The sequence below is a fragment of the Sturnus vulgaris genome, chromosome 7, assembly GCF_052056855.1.
Source record: "Sturnus vulgaris isolate bStuVul1 chromosome 7, bStuVul1.hap1, whole genome shotgun sequence".
In the NCBI taxonomy this organism is placed as follows: domain Eukaryota; kingdom Metazoa; phylum Chordata; class Aves; order Passeriformes; family Sturnidae; genus Sturnus; species Sturnus vulgaris.
Genome location: NC_142249.1, coordinates 7,545,264 through 7,572,049, shown reverse-complemented (window position 1 = coordinate 7,572,049; position 26,786 = coordinate 7,545,264). Strand labels below are relative to the sequence as shown.

Genomic DNA, 26,786 nt, shown 5'->3' with positions numbered 1-26,786 from the left:
AGGGATTGCTTGTGCAGAGTATTTATTTTCCTGGGTGAACGTAGTGAAAATATAAGAGGAAGCATCCTTTTGTGAGGAGCATTCCTCAGGAGCAGAGCTCAGAGTGATGCTTGTTTTATTAGTGTGGAGGCAGTAGGTTGAAAAAAGATCAACTTTTAAATGGTTTGAGGCAAAATAAGAGGTTTCTCTGCTTTCCTACAGATGAGGCACCAAAGCTGTTTATGAATTTCCAAACTGTGCTTTCAGATTGAGTATGATTTGATGAAATGAAAGCTGATTTTAAGACAGTTTTGTGTGTTTCTCAAAAAAGCCCCAGAAATCCCTTGTCATTAGCTTTCCAAATCATCTTGTTTCTTCATTTTCAAAATGGATAAATAAAAAGGTTTATGTTGAAGCTGTCACTAATTGAAAGAGGCTAGTAGTATATGAAGTATTTGCTTTTCTTTATAAATGACTGAGTTATTTAAGATCTTATGAGAATGTGAACATTTTTATTTGTCTCAATTTAGGGTGAAAATTTAAAAAAATTACTAAAGTCTTTGGATAGCATAAAAATCCACTCCCTGTACAGCTCTATGAAATACTCTGAGGCTGGACTTCAGTTTAATAGGAAAGGAGTATTCTCTTTGTTTTTATCTGTTTTGTCTGCAACAATTATTTTTACTTTAATTTTTGAGGAGTGAGAGTAATGTAATTAATTTACCTTGATTCCTGGCAATTAGAATCCAGAGAAATACTGACAGCCTTGTTATGTCTGATAACCTGGCATTCTCTTTCAAACAAAAACTTGAATGTGATTTTTAAAAACTATCAAGCTTAAAAATCTGTCTGCTTCTACAGTGATGAGAAGTCATCTGATTTTGTTAGTTGTTTGGATCCCAAATATTTTAGAAGTTATAAAAACTTGCAATTTCCAAAAAAAAACCCCCATGATGGAAATTTCAGCCTTTTCTTTAGGGCTGTGTCCAGCCTTGGAGTAGGCAGGTTCTGGGACCATAAGTCAGTGCAACGTCGACAAGGCAGTGTGAAAAAGAGGCTGACAGTATATACATATAAATATAAATATAAATATAAATATAAATATAAATATAAATATAAATATAAATATAAATATAAATATAAATATAAATATAAATATAAATATAAATATAAATATAAATATAAATATAAATATAAATATAAATATATGTATGAATGTGAATATATATATTCACATACACATACATATACATATACATATATATACACATATGCCTATACATATGCATATACATAATGTGTGTATATATACATGAAGTATTGGTTTGGTTTTCAGTTTTTTGCTTTCCTGACAACTGAGATCCACAGTTTCTTGGAAAGAGAAACTGCCAGGAGCATGGGTGTATAAGCAAGATGTTGAGTAGAATGTGTTGAAGTGTTTTGAGTTCTTATTTAAAATTGTCCTTTTAGGACAAAGTTTAATAACTCCTTTTTACTTCTTTCTTTTATCCAGGGGTTTTTTTTGCATTTTGAGTGTAGCAACTGCTATCTGCTGGCATAACTCTCTGGGCAGGGCATAACTCACAGGTTCATTTGGCCCTGTGTACCAGCATGGGGAGGGTTTAAATGGGAGATTCTTTGGGAAGCCTCAGAAAAGAGGCAGCTGTTGTCTGAATGGCTGTGGTTTATTCTGATGCCAGCCACCCCCACTGCACCTGTTGGCACTTGAATCGTGGTCATTTCGTGCATAGCTGCTCAATAAGGCAAGGTAGGATTTTAATAGAACAGGCTGATACCCTGATGGGGATTAAGACACTTTCATGAACACTTAAGGAAGAGAGAGGAGCAACATTTAAGGGCAGGGATGTAACAATACTTCCCTGAGCAATGGCTATTCCCACTGTTGCTGCAGAAGGGGTAGTTGGCCCCTTCTTGCCTGGTGCTGGGCGTGTTCCCAGTTACAGAGCATTTCAGGGTGGCTGTAACTTCTGATTGCTCTTTCTAGTTGTCCATAAAGCTGTAAAGGCAGGCAGCAGGTAGGATTCCTCCCTGAGAGTGCTGTTTACCTGCTGTTGCAGCAGTACAGAGGAGATTTTGTTGAAAAGCCCTCCAGCAGGCCCACCCTGCCTGGTTTTGAATCTTGCCACCACCTTTGGAGCTGTTCTGACAACAGACACCAGGCATTCTCCCAAAAATGTTATAAGTGCTGATGCTGGTGGTAGTGCCCTAATTAATTACTCCTCCTCCCAGACCCCCAAACAAAGAATTTTTCATTAAGATCAAGTGAAATGACCTACTGGAAATGTCCATATTTATATTTTTTAAAAAACTTTATTTTGTGGTATGCAATATACAGGGAAAATGAATTAACTGCTGAATGCTGCTTTGAGTGGGTTTGAACAGATGGGGAAAAAAGACTTCATAGCCACAAAGTGACCACAAGGATTTATGGATGCTTTATTTTTCCAAGAAATTACATTGTTTCAATGCAAATAACATGGAAAGAGATAACTGGGATGGATGGACCCTGGATGGTAGAGTTTATTCCATGGTAGAGTTTATTCAAAAAGCTTAGTTTTTTTTAATTAAAGTCTAGTGACCCAAAGGTGATATCCATGGATGTGCTGGTAAAAAAGTGGTGGGGTTGGAGTCATATCATCCAGTTCTATGCAGTTTCCATGTTGACAGACTGAACAAGAATTTCAGGCATATCTCGAGTGCCATCTGGTCTTTCTAATTTTGTCTTGTTCTGAGAAGGAATGGGAGAGTTTTATTTGAAGTCAATGTTGGCTGAAGAAACACATGCAAAATAACAAACTGAGCCCTTGATTTCTGTTTTGAGGTGTTTGTTTCATACAGTTGGGAATGTGTATTTCCTTGGATACAACAATTGACAGTTCACATAAGCCCACAATAGTTTATTTGCATTTTAAAAACAGCAGCTATTTGGGGTTTTTTTTTGTGTTGTTTTGGTTTTTTTGTTTTTTTTTCCCTCCCTTCCTCTGGACAAAATAGTAGCATATAAAGGTTAGGGGGCAGGGGGAGTGGAGTTCTTGTTTTTATTTTTCCCTACTTGTAGGAGAAGTGCTAAATAATTGGGTACTGATAATGACTGTGACAATATTCTTCAGGTGATTATTTTGGGTGAAGACCTGTTCTCAGTAGCTCACATGAGCATTCAGGCCACTCTCTTAACAGAAATCTACAAGTTATTGGAAGGTGTTACTTTGATTTTAATTTTTAAAAAAATCTCAGTTGTGCTTGTAGGGTAAATGTGTCAGACTGTCAATCTGCATTGTGTTTGAAAAGTCTGCTAAACACCAATGAGTTACAGGGCTGTGAACAAGAGCCAGGAACCTGCACTCCTGCTGTCTTTGCTTTTGGACAACAGTCTCATTTTATTATTTTCATATTGTTGGGAAATATTGTGTCATGGTTTTGTAGCCTGTGTTGGCCATGGGTGTATAGAAACCTTTATGGATAGCAAGCAATGGAAGTTTAGTGTGCAAAGGAGAAGAACATACCATTTGGTACCTGGGGAATTCCTCTTAGACAGACAGGATGTGCTTTACAAATGCTGTGGAAAAATACAGATATGCTAGTTAGAAGGAGCAGCAAATGATATACAACATTTGGAAAATAACTCTAAAATTAACAGCTGCCCATGAACATTTAAAATAAGTACCTGGTCGGATTTGATCTGATACAGTGATAGAAAGTTTTAAGTGCTTAATGTTGCACAAATTAAGCTCTGTTCTTGCATAAGTGTGATAAGACAGTAGCTATTGGATAGAATCACTGCAACTGCTCTACAGGAATCAGTCTAGAGATTTGGTGTTGACCAAAAGAGCCTCCTCTGCTGTGGCTGAATGGAGTCTTTTGCAGGGTGTGACTGCAGGATAAGCATATTGCCATGTTTTCACACAGAAGTCCTTGGACCTAACTCAGCTGGAGCTTTGTCTGATCTGCCTGACAAGCTAAAAACCCACTGTGATGAAACTTAAGAGAGAGGAGAAATGTAGGATGGGTGTTGAAGTCTTGCACCTACCCTCGTAGTTGATGCAGCCATTTGAGTCCTCCTGACCTTTCATGAGTTCGTCTACTTCTTCTTCTGTCATCTTCTCACCTGAGAGTGGAGAGAACTTGTTTCATTCTTCCACACTGAACTGAGGCTGAAACCTGCTGCTTTTCCAAAGGCTTTCCTTATTTTCTGAGTTAGTGAAAAAATACCTATATATGACATGAGCTTAATTAATTTTAACTTTCTTTAGAAGACAGAGCCATAGATGCGTAGGGATTCTAGTTATTCCTGAAGAGTAAAGACATTTCTATGCAGCAATCCTCTACTTATGTCCATTTGTGTTATGTCACTGAGATTTACAGATGTATTTCTCTCTATTCATCAAATAACAGTCACTCTTAATACCTTGTCTGAATTTAAATATCATAAACCTAGCCTTTTCCTTTAGTCTTTAGTAGGAACCCCAAAGCTCTGATTGCTTTCTTTGTGGATTCACAGCTAGGAAACCCAGAGTCTTGTCTGACTTGCTGGCCTCCTACCTCTTCAAACTGTTTGGACTACCTTTCCTTGCTCTCTCATGCCTTCAAAGAGCAGCAGTTTAGGGAGTGCTTGCAGAGAGGATGCTCCCTTACCCAGAGTAGCCAGCACATGACGGAGCTCAGCACCCATGACTGTGCCATTGCCTTCCTTGTCAAAGACACGCAGACCTTCAACAAAGTCTTCAAAGGTGCCCTGCTCCTTGTTGTTGGCAGCTGCTTGCAGCATGGGCAGGAACTCTTCAAAAGTAATCTTCTTGGCATTCATCTCTGGAGAAAAAAAAAACACCAGTTGGTACATGCCAGATATTTGTATGTGTGTTCATTAGGCATGTTTGCCCTCAAATGTGGAAGAGCCTCCCCTATCTCCTTTTCACAGCTCTTTCTCATCTTTACTCTAATCTTTGCCTCAGAGGGTGATGGTTCTTTTGCAGAATCTGGATTATTTTATCCTATAAGTTTGTTTTCACATACATCTGATTTTTTCACATCCTTCTCGCATAGTATACTTGTGTGCATGCTATATTTTTCTTTCAGAAATGAAATTTGCTGTACGAGTTAATCTTTGAAAAGATTTGGGGAGTGAGGGAAATGCAGAGTAGGTTAAATAAAAAATCTTGAGCCCCAGCAATGGGAAATAGGTAACCAGACTGGGATGTGGTGACTTAGACAAGACACTGAGGTTGCTCACATGTTACTGACCTCTTCAGGGTCTCTTTGATGTGGTGGCAGAGCCTATTAGCAAAAGAATAAACTAATTAAAACTAGGAAAGTACAGTGTGGTGGGTTGCCAATAGTAAATTTGGGCATGTCCACAATGGAGGTTTAAGACCTCTCTAGCTTAGTCCATCTAACCCCTTTCCTCTCATGAGACAAATGTTGTAGCCCTCAGTGAGAACCTCCCCAAGTGTTGCTCCTTTTGGTTTGTTTTGGGGTTTTTTTTGAGCAGGGCTGCCAAATAAAATAATCTTTTTTATTCTTTCTTCTTCCCTCCCAAAGGAGGGAAAGATCCCAAAGGATCTTTCCTTTGCCAGCCTTCATCTGGGCAGCAACAAAATATAATAGATGGAAATAGATGAACAGATATTTTTCATTATACTGTTGTTACAAAACCTATTTTACTATGCAAATATATCAAAGTCATTATCAGTTATTGCTGGAATCACTGACAGTCCTGCTATGATCTCACCTCTGTGTTAGTCCTCAATGCTTCCTGATGGTGCCAAAACTTTCTGGATTGTTCCCCAGAGTTGTCTTTACCAGGCCAGAGGATGTGAATATAATTTAGCCTGTCTTAATATGGTTCTGCATGACTGAAATGAGGGATCACTGGCTTCTAGATCCTTGTTAAAATGGGGGGACTATAGTACTTATCCTGTCTTTTTATCTCTAAAAGGGAGGAAAAGGAAATAAAAAATGTCTGCAGTAATAAATGGCCAATGTATGCTCCAGTGTGCCCAGGTTTGTAGGAGCTTTGGGAAGACCATTCCAGTTAGCTAAAATATACAAGTGGCTTTCCAGTGCCAGGGCATGTCTTGGCTCATGCAGAAGTTCTTGCACTGGAAGGACCTGAAGAGGTGAGTCTGAGTTGTCAAAAATGGGCTCACAGCTCTCCAAGCAGAGGCTGGGGTACCAATGGACTGTGAGCAGCAGTGGGTGTGTGTTAAACCTACACTGAGCTGACACCAAAAGGGTCCCTAGAGAGAACTCTCTGTGCCTTAAGCAAAGGGTTTTCCTCTGTTCCCCGTCAGCTTCCAAAGGAATGAGTGAAGCACCGTGTGTTGTTGCATAGTGCCCCTTGCTCCCCATCAGAGCAGAATCTCCCCTCTCTCCTGCTGTCACTATTGGTGCTGTCTAATTGCTCTTCCCCAATCTCAGGAACGACCCAAAAGCCTGCAGGGCACTTACCCTCTTTGCTGGGGTTTCCCAGGATTTTGTTGATCTCTGCATTTGTAGGGTTCTGCCCCAGTGCCCGGATGATGTCGCCAACCTGGCTGAGGGTGATCTTGGCATCACCAGTCCTGTCAAAGAGGAGGAAGGCCTCCTTGAAGTCTGCAAGAGAAAAGCAACACTGAGCCAGGCTGCTCCCTCTTGACAAAGATGTGAGCCTGCTGTCTCCTGGCACTCTTCCACTGACTCCAGGGGAATCTTTGGCCCACAGCCCCAAGAAAAGCTCCTCCCCTCTGACATTTCAGTTTCACTATTTTTAAACTTTTATATCTACCTTTCATATCTTTCCTGGCTCTAATAGCCATCAATAGCTTTGTGATTGACCCTGTAGTTATTTCAAGGACGGGGAAAGGTAAGTTCTCTACCAACACTGTCATTCAAGAACAGGTTTCTTCACATGATGTAGCAGCAGATGGTAAAAATGTTGTTATCCACTACACCTTATCTCTTCAGAGAACTGGAACTGTCAAGTGCCAAGCAGTGCAAAACCTTTGCCTGCTTCAGTGGGTTCTGCCTGCAATCCCAGAATCTCAACAACACAGTGCTAACAGGAAACTTGAAGGTGGATTTCAAATGCTTTTACTGTTGTTTTCCCTTAAAATTGCCTTACAATGGGATTTCCAAACATGTTTGTTCCTTCTTTTTTTCTGTTCTTCGTAGTTTGTCCCTGCTTCTTAAAGATGCATGAATATTCCACTTTTCCAGTGGAAGTACTCATGTGGTGCTTTTTCCTGTGCATTTCCAGCGTGTTCACTTTGAGACTTCACTTCTTTCAGTGCTGCCAAGTGATCAGTGTTCTCTTATTTCCCTTTGTTGGACGAGGCCTTCAAGTACAGGCATTTCTTCTATAAAAATCAGCACACGTAGTTGCCTTCATTGCATTGCCAGCCTTCATCTCATATTGTGAAGTTCCATGTCAATCAGATTACTGTATTTTTTGGCTTTTTAGAGTATTTGAAGAAAGGAATGTGGCTTTAAAAAAGAGGAGAGGACAAAGGTCAACTGTGTGGCTAAAAAGTTATCTTTGAACCCCATTGCCACAAACATCTTGGTCTGTGCTGTTGATGTCTTCTGCACTGCAGTGTCTGATGATGCTATGGTTTAGCTCCAAGAAAACCAAGTAAAATGTCTTTTCCTTGGCCATGATTCTCATCCAGCAGCCACACAGGCTTTGTGTTTCACAGCCTGTGTAATGTTCATTCTGCTTTGGGGCAGGTTTAGGAGTAAGAAGCCACATTTCAGATCATGTCTTCATTCATCTTGTGCTAGGGACGTGATGTGGAGGTATTTATGTTTTTGCTTTAGTCTTCCTTGTATCCTTGGTGGAGCTGTTGCTGGCACCCAGTAGAAGTGCTGATACAGTGCCAGCCTGCTAGGCTTTAATCTAATACATCTGAAACTAATCCTCTTACTGTCCCATGTGAGACACCTATAACCCTTTGCTGCCACCTCTCTTTCCTTACAGCTTTTATTGCAGGCTATGAAATTCTGGCCTTCTGGACCTGTGTAGAGTTTCCTGATATCAGCTCCAGCAGCTGGAATGGGTGGAGCTGATTTATACTGTATGATCTGATCTTTCATCTGCTAGATCAATGACATTTAGCTACAGTGAGGTATGAAACGATGCCAATGTGCTAATAGCAAAGCCATCAGGAGAGTTTCTCCATTTTGTAAATCCCATAAAGTTTTATGTTCACTGGGTTCTGAACACTGGGTTCTGACAAGCTCCCCAGACTGGAGAAAAGGACTGGTATCTTGTCTCTCAGGCATTTCACTGCAAGATATCTTTTTATTATTATTTTTTTAATGGCCAGTCCTAGTTTATACCTCTACTGGAGCAAGCATGTTTAAAGTCTGTCTGAGAATGGTGCTACCCAGCTGCTGGTGCATCAGCCTGTGCAGATGGAAATAGTTACTGAGGATGGGCATGTCTGCTCCTGGGAAATTCTCCCTCTCTCAAGTAGTTTCTATTTGCTTTGCTGCTTGGTTCAGCCATTGTAACATTGCAGCAGCTGGATGATCTGAAATACAGAGGGAAGCTGAAAGAAATATTTTGATTCATTACACATGCCAGCAGCTTTGAATTAAGGACATTTTCCCTTAAACCCATCTAATCCTTTTGCAAAATTTTCAGAAGCAATGACTTCTTTTGTGACCAAGAGAGTTTGGACTGCAAGAAGAGAATTGTTACCAGTCTCACTTGCTGCACTGTACCTCTCCTTATTGCTTTGATGGTGTTACTGAGAGTAGGCTCACCTCCACAAAGTTTAGGGCTCTCTCAAGACCTGTTTCTAGCTATTCTAATCCCTTTGAATTTCTAGGAAATCCTTGTATCTTCCTTTTTAAACTCTTTCTTCAGTCTACTATATGTGTTACTGATTTTTTGACAATTTAAAATATTACTTGATATAGCCCAAATGCATGTCTTAGGCTACTTGAAACACTTACAATTAGATTTCCAGAGCTTCAGTGAGAACTATTGCTCATGTCAGATTTTTTGTCTCTTTCTAGAAGATTGAAACGAAAAATTTGAAAGCTGCAAGTTGCTTGTGAATCAAATAATACAGCAAGATGCTCAAGAATTGCAGCATACCCAGACCATTGTGTAAGCAGTAGCCACTTATTTGCTGACTATTTCCATGCTTAAAGAATATTTTTACAGTAATACAGCCTTTGTTCCTCCCCTTCCACAACACCTCCTGGCAGAAGTGACATGTAGAACTCTTGCATCTTCTGTTCATGTGAGATTGCAAAATCACTGCAGCTAAGTTAAATTTTCAGCCCACTTCCTCCTTCTGTTGTCCTCCTTCTGCCTATTTCCCCTGGGACTGTCAAGTCCAAGACTTATTTTCAGCATCCTTGTGAAGAGCCGGAACAGGAGCACAACTGAAGAATGTTCAGTAGGTAGAGACAGTGTATTTCCTCTTTGTACCATGGTATAAACTTCTCAGTTCATACAGCATGTAAGCAGACATCCAGATTACATGTAGATTTATGGTCCCCTTCTTGTTCAGCATAAGTCATCACCGTTCTGAAGTCAAGAGTGTGGTGATTTATACCAGATGAAGTCTTAGCTCATTGTCTCATCAAAGTTAATTTCTGGGCCTGTAGCCCTTTTTTGAACCCACATACATGTAAAACGCACCAGCTCTCTTGTGACTTACCATCCTGTTGCTCCTTGGAGAACTCGATCTGTTGGAAGGAAATCAATCACAAAAAATAGCTTAGGAAGGGGGGCTGGGGGACAACCTGCGTGTTTTCTAAAGCATCCAGCTCAATCCATGAGTCATCTTCCAGAAGAGCAAAAAAGTGGCCTGTCAAATGTGCACAAGTAATGCAGATAGCAAAAGAGCTGTTAAGGCTAGTGAATATTTAGCATTTGGTAAGCATTTTGTTCCCCCTCCTGCCCCCCGTTAAAGTTTCACTTTGATTTCACTTACCATTGATTTCATCAGCAGAGAAGGACTGCAGTTAGGGAGAAAAAGAGAGAGAAAAAAGAGAACTAGTACTGCTGAAAATGCACTGAGAGAAAGTAAATAGCACCAAGTACCTGAGTGCTTTCACTTCTGTCTTGCCCGATGTAGTTAGGCCATAGCAACCTAATCTAGCAACTTCCTGTGTAAAAATGCATCAGCAAGTCTATTCCTAAAGTTTTCATTAAAATCTACATCCCAGGGAAAGTCGGAGCAACAAAAATCAAGTCTCTTAACTGAAAAAGAAGTAATTTATTACCATCATGTCAATTTACTGTTTTAGCATAGATCCATTTAGTTTTACAATTTAAATAATGTTTCTAAACAAGCAGCTTTTTTCAATAACATAGAAATTAAAGTAATCCCTTTAATTTATGACTCAAATTAATTTTTGATGGTACATCGTTTCATAAGTACTAATCTATGATATTTGTTTATATAAAAATACAACTTTTCCTCACCACTTATGCATTTGATTTAAAAAAGCTTAGGAAATTGTAACCCTTCTGTCAGAAGCTATGGGAGCTGCACCACTGCTGTTGCCTGGTTCAGAACTGGAGGCTAACTGGAAAACCTTTCATAGTCCTTTAGGTTTAAACAGGAAAACCAAGCAAACCTAAACAGTCTTCTAGACTGTCCTTCCCCCACCCCCCAAGACCTAAGCTGGGCAAGAAGCCCGATTTACTTATGTAAAATACACTTGGCTGGCTTCTAACTCCTAGCTTTCCAGTGCACCCACCATGGTTGAGTTGGAAATGCAGAGCAGCAGACAGGCAGGGAGGATTAGCTGAGAGGTTCTTGAGAGTGGTCCTGCTTTCCTTGCCTTTCTTCCCCTTATTTATCCGACAGTGCTGACGGCATTGCCTGGATTAGGTGTCAGAAGGAAGAGGTCCCTCCCCTTGGCGAGTTCTTTAGCTTTCTTAGGGCAAAGTGACAGGAGGCTCCACGTCTTGATGGACATCTTATGATGGCTATTTTTAGGAGGCTGGAGAGGGGCAGGGAGTGACAAGCAATAAGTTTGATTCATGTCAGCACTTTCTGGGTCCGTACCATCAGGAGGAGATATTCCTTGTCCAGACCTACCAAGACTTCCTTATAGGGAGGGATTCTATTTCTCTGAGAAGCTGTAGAGTCAGTGAGCAAGGAGCATGGAGGGTGAGGAGCACCACAGGTTTGCCATCTGGCTGGTTTCACACGTGGCTTGCAGGATGTGTGAGATGCAGCTGAATGGTCCTCATATCTCTGCTGGGCTTTGCTCAGCCCTTTACATGGATAATACAGTGCCCAACATTAGATGAGTTGTACTGCTGCCTGCCTGCTCAGGGGAATCCTGTTGTTGGCACTGAGTAGAAAAGTTATCTGTCAACAGAGGTGGTATCCTGCTGTGAAGCTCTTCTTCTGCACTGATCACCTTTTCAAATCTTTAACATTGTAAAGGGGAAAATTATCTGTGTGTTTTGGAACCAATTGTATGAAGTTAGTGGCTGATGTGTAGATGGGAAATCTGTATTCCTAGCAGCATGTGATCTCGAGGATATTCTTCCTCTGGGGCTTGGGTTAGGCAGGGCACAGGGTGCTGGGTTTAGAGCTCACAGGTGTGTACAGAAGTGGTGCTGCTCAAGAGTTTGTGAGGTTGAGGCAAAGGAGAAGCTGTGATAGGACCCTCAAAGCCTTTGTGATGGAAAGGAAGGATGGACTGCTCACAGTGGGGAAAGGGGTATGTGCTTTTTGGGTTGCAGGGTGGTCATGGTGGGCCTACAGACAGGGAGCAGGAGGCTGCAGCTTCTTTAGTAGCAAAGACCAAGGCCCACCATGTAGCATCCCCCAAGACCAGGTCAAATATCTGAATGGATGTTGTGACACTAAAAAGATTGGCAAACTCTGCTCCAAGAGTCCTCCTTTCCCTTTTGCCTCAACCAGATCAAGAGTGCCATGAAGCCAGGCTGGGAATAGTTGTGTGACAACAACAGACTCCCAGTTCTGAACTCAAATACCCCCTTTTAATTTCTATGGGCTGCCTCTGCTAAGCAGTCACTGCTCCTGGTTTTCTAATGATGAGATGTGATTAGTGAGAAAAACCTTCTCCTGTAGCTTCCTTAGTTACCCTGAAGAGAATCCCTGAAAATGTACCTGAAGAGAATCCTCTGAAAAGACACAATCATAACCTTTATGATTGTGTCTTTTCAGTATGTTGCATACTCTGAACAAAAGAATCTAATTCAATCAGACTTAATTTTACTGTTGTGTCTAAACTGAACAATCAAATTAAGTGGATTTGAGAGGCTAACCTCCTACCTCCTATTTAAAAACAAAAAAGATGCAACTGCAAAGATTTTTCTGAGCTTGCCGTTTTTGCTGGAAAATGCTCTATTCAAACAAATTGTTTGCATTTTTTTTTAAATATCTGGAAATATACTGAGTATGAAAAAGCTCTGCTGAAAATTCTTTGCTTTTGGTTGGTTTGTTGTTGGGTTTTGGTGGGTTTTTTTTGCTATTTGTAATCTATTAGCCTGTGGGAATAGGGATGTGTTCGTGATGGTGTAGCCACAATCAGGTGTGGCTGCATAGAAAGGGGGCTGTGGTTTTGCCCTGGGTTTGCTGACATAGGTTTAGCACAGTGCAGAGCTCCTGGTTTACACTGGCTGGAATTCAGGTGAGTGAGAAAGCTCATCGAGATCTTGGCCATCAGTCCCCATGCCTGAATAGAGGAGCTTTTGAAAGACTTTGGCAGAGCTGAAATAGTGTCTAGGTCAATGTAGTATATTGCTTTTGTGGAATTTTATTTCTGCCCTCAGTGTCTTGCTCTCCAGTGCTGGCAACTGGGAAATGTTCCTCTGAAAATATATTTGAATTTTGTTTTGTTTTCTTTTGTTTTGTTTTGGGGAAAACTTAGACTCCTTTTCTTGATCAGATAGGTTCTATGCTTGGCTACAACAAAACTCATTCCAAAAGATGCCAAGCACAAAATAATTGGAGTGCATTTGTCTTGGGCATAGAAAAGAGATACCTGGATTGGTCATCTAACTTAAATCAAACCAAATATTATCAGTTGAGAGGGGTATATAAGCTGATTGTCTTTTGATCACGAGAGTTTGGCTCAGAGTTCAGATGAGGAAAAACTAGTGCACCATATCAGTCCTTCATTGCAGTACTGATCCTTGAATAAAATCTCACTAGGCAGAGTTTTACTGGGGAGGAATATCCTAGCACGGGCATGTTGCAATCACTTAAATTAAGGATCACCCTGCTCTATGACAATAGGTCTGTTGGGGGGTTAAAATATACTTGCTTTCAGTAAGGGCTGCTACAAATCGGCCTAAATGAAAAATATTTCAAATATTCCCTAAAAGAAATTAAAGGTGAGATTTCCAATTCTAAAAGGAGATTTCAGATAATTCAAAAGGGACAAAGAAGTATTTTGCAGTGATCTGGTTTTTGTTCAAATCCTGGAAGTGCTCTCTGCATTGACAGAGGACACTGTGAGTCTTGAGGCTTTACAGAAGATTTTGATATTTCAGGGAGTTCAGTTTAACAAAAACTGAACGCCCCACCCCTAGCAAAAAGAATGAAAGTTTGAAGGAACTGCAACACATGGGAAAGAACAGAATGACAGGATTTCTCTAAGCTCATATATCCCTTATTTATGGGCAGAGTTATTATCCAGAAGGCTCTCTGCACTGAAGAAAAAAGTGGTGTGTTTTGAGTTGTTTTTTTTTTTTTGTTGTTGTTTGTTTTGTTCCTTGCTTTGTTTGTGACTACCTTCTAATAATTCTGTTGCCAGAGGCATTTTGACCAGGTCCCAGTAAAAGGGTGGGGCTGATGGGGTCGTATGCAACTCTTTATCACCAGCTATCCACAAAAATCCTTAGTTCCAAATTATTGCCAAAATTCCTGATTTCCCACAAAACCTGGTTTCTGTGCCTTGGGGCCCCAGGCTTTGCAGTGTGATGCTGCACTCACCTCTTTAGGCTGGTGGGCACATCTTAGGAGTTCATTAGAGAATCACCAGCTATTTCATTGTACTGTCTCTTTAAAAGAGACTAAAACATATCACATATCTTGGAAAATCTGAGCTTCTCCTAGGATACTCATTGTATATTTAGCCTTCTATTCAGGACTGGAGGGATTTTTAATTTTTTTTTTTTATTAAGTTAAGGTAGGATTGTGCCTACAGTAGTTTATATACCTGCTCACTAATAATGTCTGCTCCATGCTTAATACAGCTGCACGTTTTTTCTAGTAGAGATCTCTGAGTGCAGGATTACACAGCTTCCAAACCCCTCTGAAAAGCAAGTTGTCCTTTTCCTATTCTCCAACCCAGTTCCATAACTTCTGCTATCATTGCCACAGGTTTTAGAGAGGCTGCTTCTTATTTAAGAAAGAATTAACAGCCTGATGGATTTAGCTCCCTGCCATATGAGGCAGAGAAGCAGTAGAAGAGCTCTTGAGAAACTGGGGTCTGTAACAGAGCTGCCTAGAAATACAACTGAAAAAAGAACAAAACCAATCCCCATTAATACAAGAGAGAAAATTGTATGTGAGATACGATGAGGTTTGAAAGAATAGTTCAGAAATATCTCTGTTTAAATGACTTGGCTGCAGATTAATTTGACTTTTTTCTTGAGCATTTTGTGTAACTTTCCAGTTCATAGATTTTTAAAACTCGAAACTTCGCAGTTACTTTGCAGCTGTGCAAAAGCTTTTGGATGAGCCTTGACGTTTAATTAATGTGCCCTTCTGAAATGTCTGGGTGTGATATGTGCTGTAGCTGCACTCCTGATCAAATTCTTTTGAGCACGTTCCATTAGCTTCGGGGAGAAAGGGCCTTCAGCTGTGCTCATTTGTAAACATGCCCCATTTCTAATTGCTTTTGTGCTTTATTGTGTATAATCAAGGGGATACACAAGATGTGAGGCTCTGGAGCCCTGCTTTTAGAAGGATTTCTTGTTTTAACATGCCTCCCAGTGGCACTGTTAGAGTATTAATGTAATTTAAACGCTTGCTACTTGACATTTAAGTGCCCTGTGGTAAACCAGCCAGTTGAAAGTTCTTCTTGGCAGTGGGTATAAGATGTAATAAAGCCTTAGTGAAACAAGGGCAGTTTTCCAGGTTGCTTATTTCATATCTCCTTACAGACGACTTCTTTCTCTGCTTGTCATTGGCTAAATTTGTCACCTTCTTCTTGCCTTATGTAAGATTAACTCCAATATCTTGTTACTGTCTTTTACAATGTCTCTGTGCTCTCAGGCGGCTTAAAACAGTATTTTAGAAATATTGTGGGGTTGTTTTGATGGGACTAAGGCTCTGCCACATAACTCCTGTTAACATTTGGAGTCACCCTGTGAGCTCTCAAAATGTTACATTTCGTGTAATTTACTTTCTGTTGTTTCTAAAAAAGTTTGCCATTTACCAGAGCCTCCAAAGGCTATAGGTATTCTTTTCTAAATGCTGCTAAAGCTGTGAATTACTAAGAATGGATCTTGTTTAAAGAAAAAAAAAAATCATTATTTTTCAAACAATTTTTCCAGTTAGCAACATTAAGGAAAAATTTCTAACTAATACATGTGGGTAGTCTCTACTTTTGATGGGCTCCTTGCTTAGCAGCAGTTTAGGTAGAAAAGGAGGCAAAATTCTTCTGAAAGCTTTGTGAACAGAACTAAGCTGTGGTTTTTGTGTGCTGCTCCCAGCAGCATCCCAAGGGGATGCCTTGGTGTGCAGCCTTGTCCCAGCTGCCTGTCCTGGGACACCTTTATGCCATGCCTTGCCTGTCCTGTGCTTGTCAGCAGGGTGGGCTGTGCCTTGTCAGTGCTGGGGTTCACAGAGGCCGGGGCTGGGCTGTTCTGGGCTGGATCCTGGGTGCTGCTGGTCCTGGGTCAAAGAAGCAGCAGGGACCTGGTCTGGATGGGCATCTGAGAGGCACCTTTGCATCTCTTAAGACCAAATTTGTATTGACCTGTTCATGTTGACTTGTCCCCTTCCTACCTGTAAGGACACTTGGGGCTGGTGACTTTGTCCAACAGGTCACCCATCCTAGAGAATCCTTCTGGAGTCATAGCTGGAGATAGATCAGGCATAATTTGAAGACCTGAGCCAAAAGCTTCGAGTAAAAACCTGCCTTTTTCCTAAGAAAGCCCTCAGCACTTCTGAGCAAAGCTACTCTTGACATTCCTGCTCTCACTGCATGGCTTCATGTGGAGTTTGTCTGCAGCACAGCAGCTCTCCAAGTGCTTCAGCTGACATTTGCAGTGCTGCTTGCCCTCCAGCCCAGGAGCTTTCTGTCAGTGCATTTTAGTGAGTTTATCTCTCTCTGATTACATCCAAAGCAATGTCTGTTCAGAGGTGACCTACTCAGGTAGTGAATGTAACAAGAAATAAAGACACTTGGAGAAATTCTTTTTACTGCCTTAAGAGCTCTGCAGTTAAAAACAATCACAGTTAAAACAATCATGGCTTGCTTCCATGCAACAGGCGTCATCATCATGCATCACACAGTTACACAAGATTTTAGCAAGTCTTTACTAGTCTGTAGGTTTTTATTGTTTTTCTTCTAAACATTTGGGTGGTTTATCTGCAGTTGGGCAGTTACACAAGATTTTAGCAAGTCTTTGCTAGTCTGTAGGTTTTAATTGTTTTTCTCCTAAGTATTTGGGTGGTTTATCTGCAGTTGGGCGTGGCATGACTGATGTCCTGGGATTTCAGTTTTGAAAATACCAGCATAGGAAGCCTTGTGTACCCCTGAATCTCACTTCCACTGTGGACACTTGCTCGATCTCTGTCTCTACTCAAGAGAAGATACTCAGCTGTATCCTTGAAATAAAGGACCTAGTGTGAAACCATATCAGGGCACCAGACATTCAGACCTGAGTGATCTGACATTCATCTGCAGAGCAGAAGCCTGTGAAACACTGCCCTCAGCATCTTCAGCACTTGCATCCCAAAACATCCCAGTTGGTTTTATGAGCCTGGGCTCTGTCCAAGGGCTGGTTCCATGTGCTGGGAAGGACCCTTAGATTTCCACTAGAAAACCAACATATTTTCCTGTTGGTAATAGGGACTAAGTTATACAGATTTGTGCAATGGGAAGTTTGTCCATTTCCCACTGTCTCAGTTGCAAAACCCAGCATGAGATACCTGCATCATTCATGTTTCATCCCAGTGGTTGCAGACATAGACCCATAGTAGTGCTTTTCATGAGTTAAACATTTCTTCTCACTCAGGCTTGTGTGGGAGAAAAAGCTGTGGTTTTAGAAGTGTGCTGGGCCACAGTTTTAATTGCAGAATTCTTGGGGTCTCTTAAGAAAATTATCTATATGGACATTTTGATTTTAATCGTGGTTGGTTCCTAGTGGTGGCTCTCAGCTGCATCCACTGCCCTGTTCTCTTCTCAGTTATTATTTAATCTTTAACTTTTGTGCCTATGCAAATCCAAGACATGTTAGTAATAAGGAAAATTGCAAGTATACATTTGGTCTGGGAAAGGCTTGTGCAAAGCAGGTGGAATTTTTATGCTGTTCCCTGAGTAGAGGGAGCTAGGTCTTCACATTTCCATTTAAAAGCAAGTTCTCTGTCCCTGCCTTCACTCTCTTCCTATGGTTGTTATGCTGGAGCCCAAGGTGAGCTGTAAAAGGGCAGAGTATAGAGATTTGAGTCTACCTGTTGGGTATTCCTGTTACTCAGTTTTATAGTCAGATGTTGCTCAGAAATGGAGCATCTTATTTTAGCTGCTGTTGGCACTAGCATATCACCAATTATTTGCTCTTATTGGGTTAATTTCAAGAGATTGATAAAAAACAGAGAAGAGTGAATGGTCTGTCACAACTTTATCACAGCTTCTGATGGTGATAGACAAACCCAGCTTGAGTCCTCTTAAGGAAGGAGGAAAAAAAGCACCAAAGCTGCAAAATGTGTACTCCAAAAAGTCCAGAAAACCAGATTCCCTGAAGATGGGCCAAGAAGGGCATCTGAGTGGGGGGGTACCACAAAGAGAATCACTACTGATGTTTGTAAACCCCCATGTTTGTTTTGGAGACTACTGTGAATTCTGATGCCAGCTCAGAATGAAGTGCACAAATGTGTCTTATTTGGCTACTCCAAGCCCTGGTTGGGCAGCCCTACCCTTACCCAGCCCAGCTGTAACAAGGGGCTTGGATGTGCCTTTATAAAAGCTAACAAAGCCTTTCTGTGTGTTTACCTGCGTTGTGGCTCCAAAAATCATCATGGCACTGTAGCCTGACATTCCCAGCCACCTCTCTGGAGTAGCAAGCAATGGCATGGCTGCCAATTCCCTGAGGAGTGCAGGACAGCCCAGCTGATCCCTTGTTCAAAGTGATGGAGCTTTTGTCTCCATGTCTGGTAAATCACTGCAAAGAGCAGATTGTTCACTGAGTCCCAGTCAAAAGCTTAGTTTTAAGTCCCTGCCTCCAAAGTACATCTGGAAATGCTGTACCTTTCACCATGCTGAGAATTCAGTGATTGAATGGAAGGACTGAGAAATAATTGAGGGACTGGGCTAAGACTTAGAAAACTTAAATTCCTTTCTCTGCCACACATCCTAGACAAGTTACTTATAACCTGAAATTGTTTCCCTTCACTGCCTGAACTCTCCAAATGTGTAAAGGGGTAAAAACCCATGGTGGCTGTTTGGGACCCCAGAAGAAAATATTTTGTCTGTTATCTTTCAAAAGAAAGTCTCCCTAAATTCTGTCTTCTTTTATCAGTCTGAATATGACAAAACGTGGAGAGTTCTCTCTGTTCTGCCAGTGTATATTTCTTGCTGCTATTTCCTTTGGGTAAAGGAGTGAACTGCAAAGATGCCTCAGAGTGCAATCTGACATTTTTTAGCTGGTAATATATTATTATTTATGTAAAGATAGATTAACTAGGTTCAATGGAGTTCAAAATCCTATTTTCTCCCAATTAACTGGACATAGAAAGCTATCAAATCATATTAAGTTATTTAGCAGGAAATTTAGTTTGGTTCCCATAATCTAGTGCAATGTGAGGCCTAATCTAATTTTGAGCTAGTATGCTCAAAACGAGTGGGTTTTCCATGCACTCTTCAAAATTCGAAGCATTTCCAAATGTCTTTTTTTTTTTCTCCTCATGTCAATGGCTTCAGCTTCAATCTTATGAGAAGATACATACTTTTTTTATAAAAATACTGACTACAGATTGGGAAAATTACAGTAAACTTGGAGAAGTTTCACTAAATGGCTTAACTTCTCAGGACCATATGCATTAAGGTATCTGAAATACAATTAATCGTGTATAGGTTCTATTAGTAGTATTTGTCCTTTTTTTTTACCCATAATAGGCATGATTCTTTATGTAGAATTTAGCAAATTGGTCCTGGGACCAATCAGCTTGCCAGGTAGGTGCAGAATAACTATTTATAGTCCTACTCAGAGAAACTTGTCTGTCTCTTCATCTCCTAACTGCTTAGCCTCCCTCTCCTTTTTCCTAAGTAAAGAATCTCCCAAAATAGAGGAGTTTCCTTCAAAGGGTCAGGCAACTGTTAGTGATGTTGGCTGACATGCAAAATCTAGAGACATGAGAACAAATGACAGTGAAGTCAGAAGGAAACCTCCAAAAGACTCTTTCTCTTTGTTGCTTTCAGTTTGCAGCAAATTATAGATTTTGAGCAAACATATAAGGATGAGAGGAAATCACTTGAAATGCTTCCATCCATGGCTTTCTTACTCATGGTCTCACCAATGTTTGTTGTACAGTGCAAATTAAATGAAAATAGGCAAATCTGCCAAATCTCTCTGTTTTAAACTGTTTTGTTTTGTTTCTTTTAAAGATAAGTCATATTGATCTCAAGGCACGTGACCAAAAGGTCATCAGGTGGTTCAAAAATTTGGAAAATAATTTTCAACTGTAAAAGATTGGTTTTTGTACAGAGCTATGGGAAAACATTGTATTTCAAGATTCAGTAACCCCTTTCCTGTCCTCATGTACCTACTTTAGGGGGTTTTTGTTTGTTTGGTTTTTTTTGTTTTGTTTTTTTTGTTGTGTGTTTCTTTTAAATTTAGTTTACTAAAGAGGTGAGACTGGTACCAATTGGGTAAAAAGTTCTGAGGTCCACAGTCCAACACATTTTTGCCATTCCCAGGCTTCAGTCCTTTGTTAAATCATGCAGCATGCCTTAACACCCTGCAGCTACTAAATGTCCAAAAGCTCAGGCAGGTCAGCAAATCCACGGGCTGAGCTTACTCATTCATTGCCTCGCAGTGCCCAGACCGGAACCAAAGGCACTCAAGGCTTCACTGCAGCTCTTAGGCAGGGCTCTGCTCCCTTTCCCCTGGGCCCACACCAGCACACGTTCACACACTTACCTTGATGCTCTTGAGGTCGATGGCAGGCTCTTTGGGCTTGGCTGGTGCAGGTGCTGGTGCAGGTGCAGGTGCAGGTGCTGGAGCTGCGGCTGCTGCTGGTTTCTTTACGTCCTTCTTTGGTGCCATTTTGTGCTGCTTAAACTGGGAAGTAAAAGTGCCCTAAAAAAAAAGTTTTTTTAAAAAAAACCCCCAACCAAACAAAAACCACTTAACAAGTGATTCCTGGGAGAGGAGCAGTGGTCAGAATGAGCTACAGCCTGTGCCCTGGAGGAATGAGCTACAGCCTGGACCCGATGTGCTAAACCCTGTAAGGGCATATATATATTTCACTTAGTGCCTCATACAGTCCTGACACATGCAGCTGGATTGGACAGCCTGATAATCAAGGGGGATGTCATTCTAGCTAGAGCTATAAATGGAATATAAGAGTTCAGGGCTTCATGAGATCAAGGGACTTCTTTCCCCTTTAAAACACAGTCCACCTCCCCTGTCTTTTTTATGCATGCAAAGGAGGGGGAAATGTAACAAGCCCAGTTTCAGATCTGCTGTTGATCTGAAATTTGGATATGGATAGAATGGTCCTTTTTCTAATCATAATTTCAGTTCTGCTTAAGTAATAAATCTTTCTTTCCTTCCCTCCCTCCCTTCCCCTTTTCTCCCATGCCTGTGTAGTACTCCAGGAGGATTCAGTTTCAAACAGTAATTTTGACTTTCATGGCTGAGGAGATCATATTTTTCCAACCTCATTTGCCTCTCTCTCTACAGCCCTTCTCTCCTCCTCTGCTTCCTTTTTGTTCAAGGAAGTGTTGGTCAAGCAAAGGCTCTGGGTGTTTAAAAATAAAGCAGACAAATACGGACAACACTGCAGTACCTTCAGCCAAGGCATCTCTCCCTGACCTGACCCTGGGTGTCTTTCAGCTCTTCTTACTTTTCCTTTCCATCACATTAAGACTGTGTTTAAAATTGAAAATTGCTTCCTTTAATCTTTTTCTTTGATCTTCTTTTTCCTTTCCTAGGGTTAAGCTGTGCCCTAACAGAATGGAGATCAGCTGGATGTTGTCTCCCCAAACTGAAAGGTTTCCCTTTGTAATGTATTTATTATTATAAACTAGCCATGAGGCAAATGGAGGCACTTCTGTTTTCACCTTGTCTGCCTGCCATCCCCTGTCCCTTGATCTTTCTACCCCTCAGTCTCCTGTTGGATGTCCCTGCTCTCCATGCTCTCCAAGAGGCACAGCTTCCAGGAGAAGATGGCTTTTGTGTTTTCACTAGACTTTTTCCATGACACCAAAACAGCTTCTGACTCTTTAAACTGATGATTTCCCTGAGTCCATATGACTGAGATTGCCACAGAAAAATCCTGGAGCACTGATTGCTCGTTCCTTGTCTAGAAATCCCTCTCCTATTTACTCTCCAAACTCCTGAAGTTTTGCGCCAGTAAGTGCAAGGCTTTTGATGGGGCCCGTGTTTCTGTCTCATGAACTATACTGTAGAATGTTTTGTACTGAGAAGTTAAAAGCTTGAAGACCTGGACATCCAAAATCTGGCAGGATATCCAAGCACTTGCATTTTCAATTAATTTGTTTTAAGGAAGGTAAACTTCCAAAAAAACTGCATACCAAGAAGAGGGATGGAGAGTGGCTAAAGGTGTACTTTCATGTAGGATCATGCTCAGATCTCTTCTTTGCTACAGCCCATGACCTTGAGCAAGGGACTAGCTGGAAGCTGAGTTTTCCCTTTAGAATCAGTAGGCCTATATTGATGGATATAATCTAAAGCCTTGGCTCAGTCTCTGCCTTGGACAGCACAGCCTACAAAGGACTTTATTTCCTATTTCTCTGCCTTTAGGCAAAGCCTGTGATGTATGAGCTCTGCTGGCTGCCTCCAATGTGCTTTATGGAGGGGTTCCTGCTCTGCTAGACTGTGTGGGAAGATGTCAGCATGGACTCTGCCCTGCTGCTGATCAGCAGGAGCCTGTGGATTGTCATCCCGAGGGGCCTGGTGGGGACATCTCTAGTGATTCTGATGTTCTACATTGCACAAACCAAACTCCAGTGAATCCATCAGTAGATTGAATCCAGGAGGTGTATCTTGGATGGAAATGGTCTAAACCAATTTTTATGCATTACTACACCTGCGAGAACTTTCATTGCAAGAAATAATTGGTGATGATCTAATAATCTCTATGATCACCTGTGATTTGCAATAAAATAAGCCTGAAAGCCACCATCAAATATATTTTTTTAAAGGAAGAAAGGATTTCAGGAATGAAAAACAAACTTAGTGGGTTTTTTGCACAATTGTGGCCTGTGTAATAACACAGATGTGTCTGGATATGGTTTATTCTGCCAGTAAAGGTGGTGTTGTGATGTGCTGACCCAAAATAATTGTATATTGATTGGATGAGAAGATAGAACAGGTATGGAGGAGGAGGATAGCAGGTCCTTATTTCAATTCCTGTGCTGGGACAGGACACCACAGGTTTATCTGCCTGTCAAGCTTGGATGTGTCCCAAGACATCTCTGGGAACGTGTCAGGTATGCCCCTAGGGAGCAAAGCCATTCCAGGTGATGCACAGATGTGTCCCTGTGGCATGCAGCTGTGCCAGGAGAGGGTTAGGTTGGGTATTAGAAAAAGGATTTTCTTGCAGGGGGTGGTCAAGCACTGGAACAGGCTCCCCAGGCTGGTGGTCACAGCACCAAGCCTGGCAGAGCTCAGGAAATGTTTGGTCAATGCTCTCGGGCACAGGATGTGATTCTGTGCAGGGCCAGGAGTTCAGACTCAGTGATCCTTGTGGGGCCCTTCCAACCCAGGATATTCTGTGATTCTGTGACCTTGCATGGGAGCTGAGGTTTACAGTTCTCTGGCAGTGCTGTACCATCTTGCCCTAGGCTGTGGGTTCCAGGGGCTGCAGCAGGAAGGTTCCTCTTTCACTTTTAGCAGCCACTTTTTGCTGGCAGGATTGCCAGAGCAAAATCCAGGGTCTCCCTTGCACTTTCTAGGAATTGCCAAGATCCACGTCCAAGGGAAAGCAGCAGCAGCTGAAAATGAGAATTCGTGGGCATCTGCCTTCTTGAGTGCACAGCTCCTGGGCAGGGCATGGATGCTTCTCTCCTGCAGAAGAATTCATGTTGAGAGGAATGAAGAGTGATGAATCTTCAGCTTTCCCAAGGGCCCAGAAAATTCAGTAGAGACAAAGGTGTTGGTTGGAAGTTGCTACTCACTGACACAGGAGGCAGCTTGCTTGGGGCTTGCCTGGTTTTTATTGGTTTAATTGATGAGGATACAGTTCTGCCCAATGCAAAACTTCTATGCATTTGAGCTGGATTTAGTTGAACTAACATAATGGAAGTGTGTTTTACATCCAGATCATTGAAGTGATTCATTCTGACACTTCTGCAGTGGAATATATTCCACTGTGGAATGTGGAAATGGGAATACCTATATTGGGCTGCACTGCCTGTGTGTTTACTCTGAGATGTCAGTCTTTCTGGTCCAGTTTTAAAAGGAGAGCTGTTCTGGGCTTCCTGTAGCCCAGGGAGTCAGGCCCTTTTTCAGGAGGAGGGAGCTGATGCCTTAAATCCATACTGTGAAGTAAAAGACAAGATGTTCTGCATTTCAGGAGGCTGTGCAAGTCCTGGAGCTGTTGGAAGAAGAGGTGAGTGCTGTTGTTTCTACTCGGTTTCATAATGAACTCCCTTTGAGACTTCTGCCTTTTGCTGTCTAAAATACCTGAAAATGCAATTAACTTCCTATTTGTTTAGTGGAATTGTTAGTGAGTTCATGGCACTATACCAGGTCAAGCACCAGGGGAAATGTTGGTTGCTCTGATGGGAGTTTGCTTTCAGGCAAGGTGTGAGAATACATGCCATTTGCAAACACCTAAGTACAGTCAGCATATTCCACTCTTTTCCTGGAGACTTTCTCCTGTCCCATGTGCACTTACTTGCTATAATTTCAGCTGATGTGTTTTCTCTTTCCTGTGATCAACTCCTGTCTGACACCTGTTGCTGTTAAACATTTGCTGTGCTCCTCTTCTGAAGGGTGGCTGCAATGTCAGCAGGTGAAATTACAAGTGTACATGTACCATTGGCAAGCAGCAATCTCAGAAAGATTGCAGTGGTCTGCAGCTGTCCCATGGAACAAACACATATTTTATTCAGCCCATAAGTGAGAAGTGGTCTCATTCTCCAATGGAAATACAGTGATATTCACAGAGGAGCCTACTGAACACAAACAATGGAGGTTCTGTGAAATTTAAAATTAATACATGCAAATGATGTTTTTTTTCCAACACCAATTTAATTGTACATCTTGGAAGACTATTTGAAGTCAAGAACCTAATAACATCCAGGAAAGAACTGGGTATTTAGGCAGTTATCAGGAATATACGACTTACCATAATTCACAACAGATTTGGAAAGAATAAATAATCCATTTTACTGTGCTTGAGCAGTTCTTGAACTGATAGAGCCTGGGTGCATTTTTCCACGCCAAGGTGATGCAGAGTTCCTTGTGATCTCTTCAATGTGTGGTTTTTGCCATGAGAGGGAGGGACTGCTTGTCTGGTTTGATTCTTGCATGTTTCATCACTGGCTTAAAGTATCAAGCCAGGGATCCACTTCCAGCAAACTTCAAGGTCTCAGCTTTAGCTGTAATGCTGGCTGAGTGCCACAGAGTGCCTAATTAATCTGCTAATGACTTGGCTTTTCAGTGCTTACAGCATGGAAGCCACTTTCATCAAAATAGCAAAGCCTTTTGCTATCCAGGATGCTCAGAGCTGCAGAACACCCTGATGAGATGTAGAAACTTGTGCAGAAGAGAGTCAAGCCTGAAAAATTTTCTGGTCAGCATCTTTTAGAGATCTTGGTCTTAGGACCCTGACAGGAAGGAGATCTGGGAGCAGGGGACAGCATGGGAGGAGATCTGGAGCTGACAGCAGAGGTGTCAGGAGCAGCCCCATGGGTTGGGAAATAGGGCAGTGATGGTAAACACTGGACCCAGCTTGATATGATGGCACAAAGATTGGATTGCATGGACAAATGGAGGGCTCTGCTGGCTCGAGGCAAGATTTATCTCTTGTCTCCTTTAGGTGCTGCATAAGGTGTTGCTTGCCTGAATGCAGCCAGGGACACGGAGCAGTCACAGGACAGCGTAGGCTGAAGTCAAACCTTGCTGAAGGAGCAGGCAAAGGAATGAGCATCTAAAGAAGGGGAAAGAAGGCACCAACTGGTGTGCCACATATAGCACATGGCTGACTTAGCACTTGTGCCACGTTGTCCTTCTGCTCAAGGTTTTCTAATTCTGTCCCAGACGATGTCAGCATCCCCCAGCAACTGGCAGCAGCTACAAGGCATTCCCCGGAGAGCTGGTGAGCTCAGTCAGCCCCCACCTTGCCCCAGGAGGGCTGCCTGCAGAGGAAGAGCTTCCTGAAGGTGTGTCTGCTTCTCAGCCTTGCCCAGATGACCTGGGGGCTCCCTTCAGCCTCACCTTTGGGCAGCTCATCTTCCTCATGCCATCATTCCCCGTGGAAGAAAGTGTCACCCAAGAACTCTTTGCAGTTTGCTTTCCACTGTCCTGTAAAGCTTCCAGTCACTTTCTTGGCACCTCGGTTTCCTTGGCATGAGCACCAGTTTATAGATCACTGAGCAACCAGGCTCTGAAATGCTGGTGCCTGGCTAAATGTAACAAGAGTATGCATGAACAGAGGGCAATGGAGGCAAGAACATGTGCATGGAATGCCACTGTTGGAACCCTGAAGACAGGGAGTTTTGAACTTTCTGTGCTGTCAGGCACTGACCCCCAAAAGAGCTCTGCTTTTGACTTGAGGCCTTGGAGAAGGCTTCCATATTTGAGTGATAGAACTACAATCACTGGTGTGTAGCTTGAATAGAAGTGTGTGATATCACATGGTGAAGGAGTTTTGGAATATAGTAATAGGTATGGGACAAGATGGAGGTTTTAGGGTGAAGGTTTTTCTTTCTTTGTTCTTGGGTTCAGGTAGTACTGTTTAATTGGATGGAAAATGCCACACTGCAGGTCATGGGTGTTTGGTCATTGGGTCAAAAGTAAAAATAATATAGTTGTTAGTTTTTAATTGGACAATTAGGCCTTAAAAGGCCTTGTAATGAGAAAGATACATCACCATTTCTTCATTTTTAGCTTGTTAGCTGGAAGTGCTGTAGCACTCACTGTACTATAGATAAGAATTAATAAACAATTGAGTCCGAACACAAAATTCTGTCTCTTATGCTTTAATCCCAACTCTGACTGAAGAGGAAAAAAGAAGATAAAAAGTAATACCCCAATAAGCAGGACTCTCTACCAAGGAAAGCACTGGCTGGCAGGCCTGGAGGGTTGCTGTGTAGTTTGAAACATAACCATCAGGCACTGGATAAGATGTTAAATTCTGCATGCTCTCTCACACTGCATAGGATAAAATTCCCTTGGTGCTGCTTTGGGCAACTGGGATTTTTGTATCTGCAGAGCT

General features: G+C 41.8%; 1 protein-coding gene across 3 annotated transcripts; it reads right to left on the bottom strand.

Annotated features, from left to right (window-relative positions):
- Window positions 1–2,412: 2,412 nt before the first annotated feature.
- On the bottom strand, window positions 2,413–20,634 carry MYL1 (myosin light chain 1). 3 transcript variants are annotated; one of them, XM_088167660.1, is made up of 7 exons: window positions 20,297–20,634; window positions 9,927–9,951; window positions 6,445–6,588; window positions 4,633–4,806; window positions 4,028–4,105; window positions 3,504–3,556; window positions 2,413–2,728 (listed from the first exon to the last, which is right to left on the bottom strand). In XM_088167660.1, exons 1-6 carry the CDS (start codon window positions 20,420–20,422, stop codon window positions 3,528–3,530), a joined length of 576 nt encoding a protein of 191 aa, XP_088023786.1. In that variant the 5' UTR covers window positions 20,423–20,634; the 3' UTR covers window positions 2,413–2,728; window positions 3,504–3,527. The 3 variants fall into 3 exon arrangements, with proteins under 3 accessions (XP_088023786.1, XP_014737460.1, XP_088023787.1); XM_014881974.2 differs by lacking the exon at window positions 9,927–9,951 and adding an exon at window positions 9,651–9,678 and having other exon boundaries at window positions 20,297–20,623; XM_088167661.1 differs by lacking the exon at window positions 20,297–20,634 and adding an exon at window positions 9,651–9,678.
- Between the last annotated feature and the right edge of the window lie 6,152 nt (window positions 20,635–26,786).

Bases quoted from the DNA above. Each gene is read 5' to 3' on its own strand.
- MYL1 (XM_014881974.2), bottom strand. From the start codon at position 20,422: ATGGCACCAAAGAAGGACGTAAAGAAACCAGCAGCAGCCGCAGCTCCA. The intron at 9,679-20,296 runs GTAAGTGTGTGA...TCCTTCCAACAG, and splicing joins TCGACCTCAAGAGCATCAAG to ATCGAGTTCTCCAAGGAGCA. The intron at 4,807-6,444 runs GTAAGTGCCCTG...TTTTTTCTCCAG, and splicing joins GGGAAACCCCAGCAAAGAGG to AGATGAATGCCAAGAAGATT.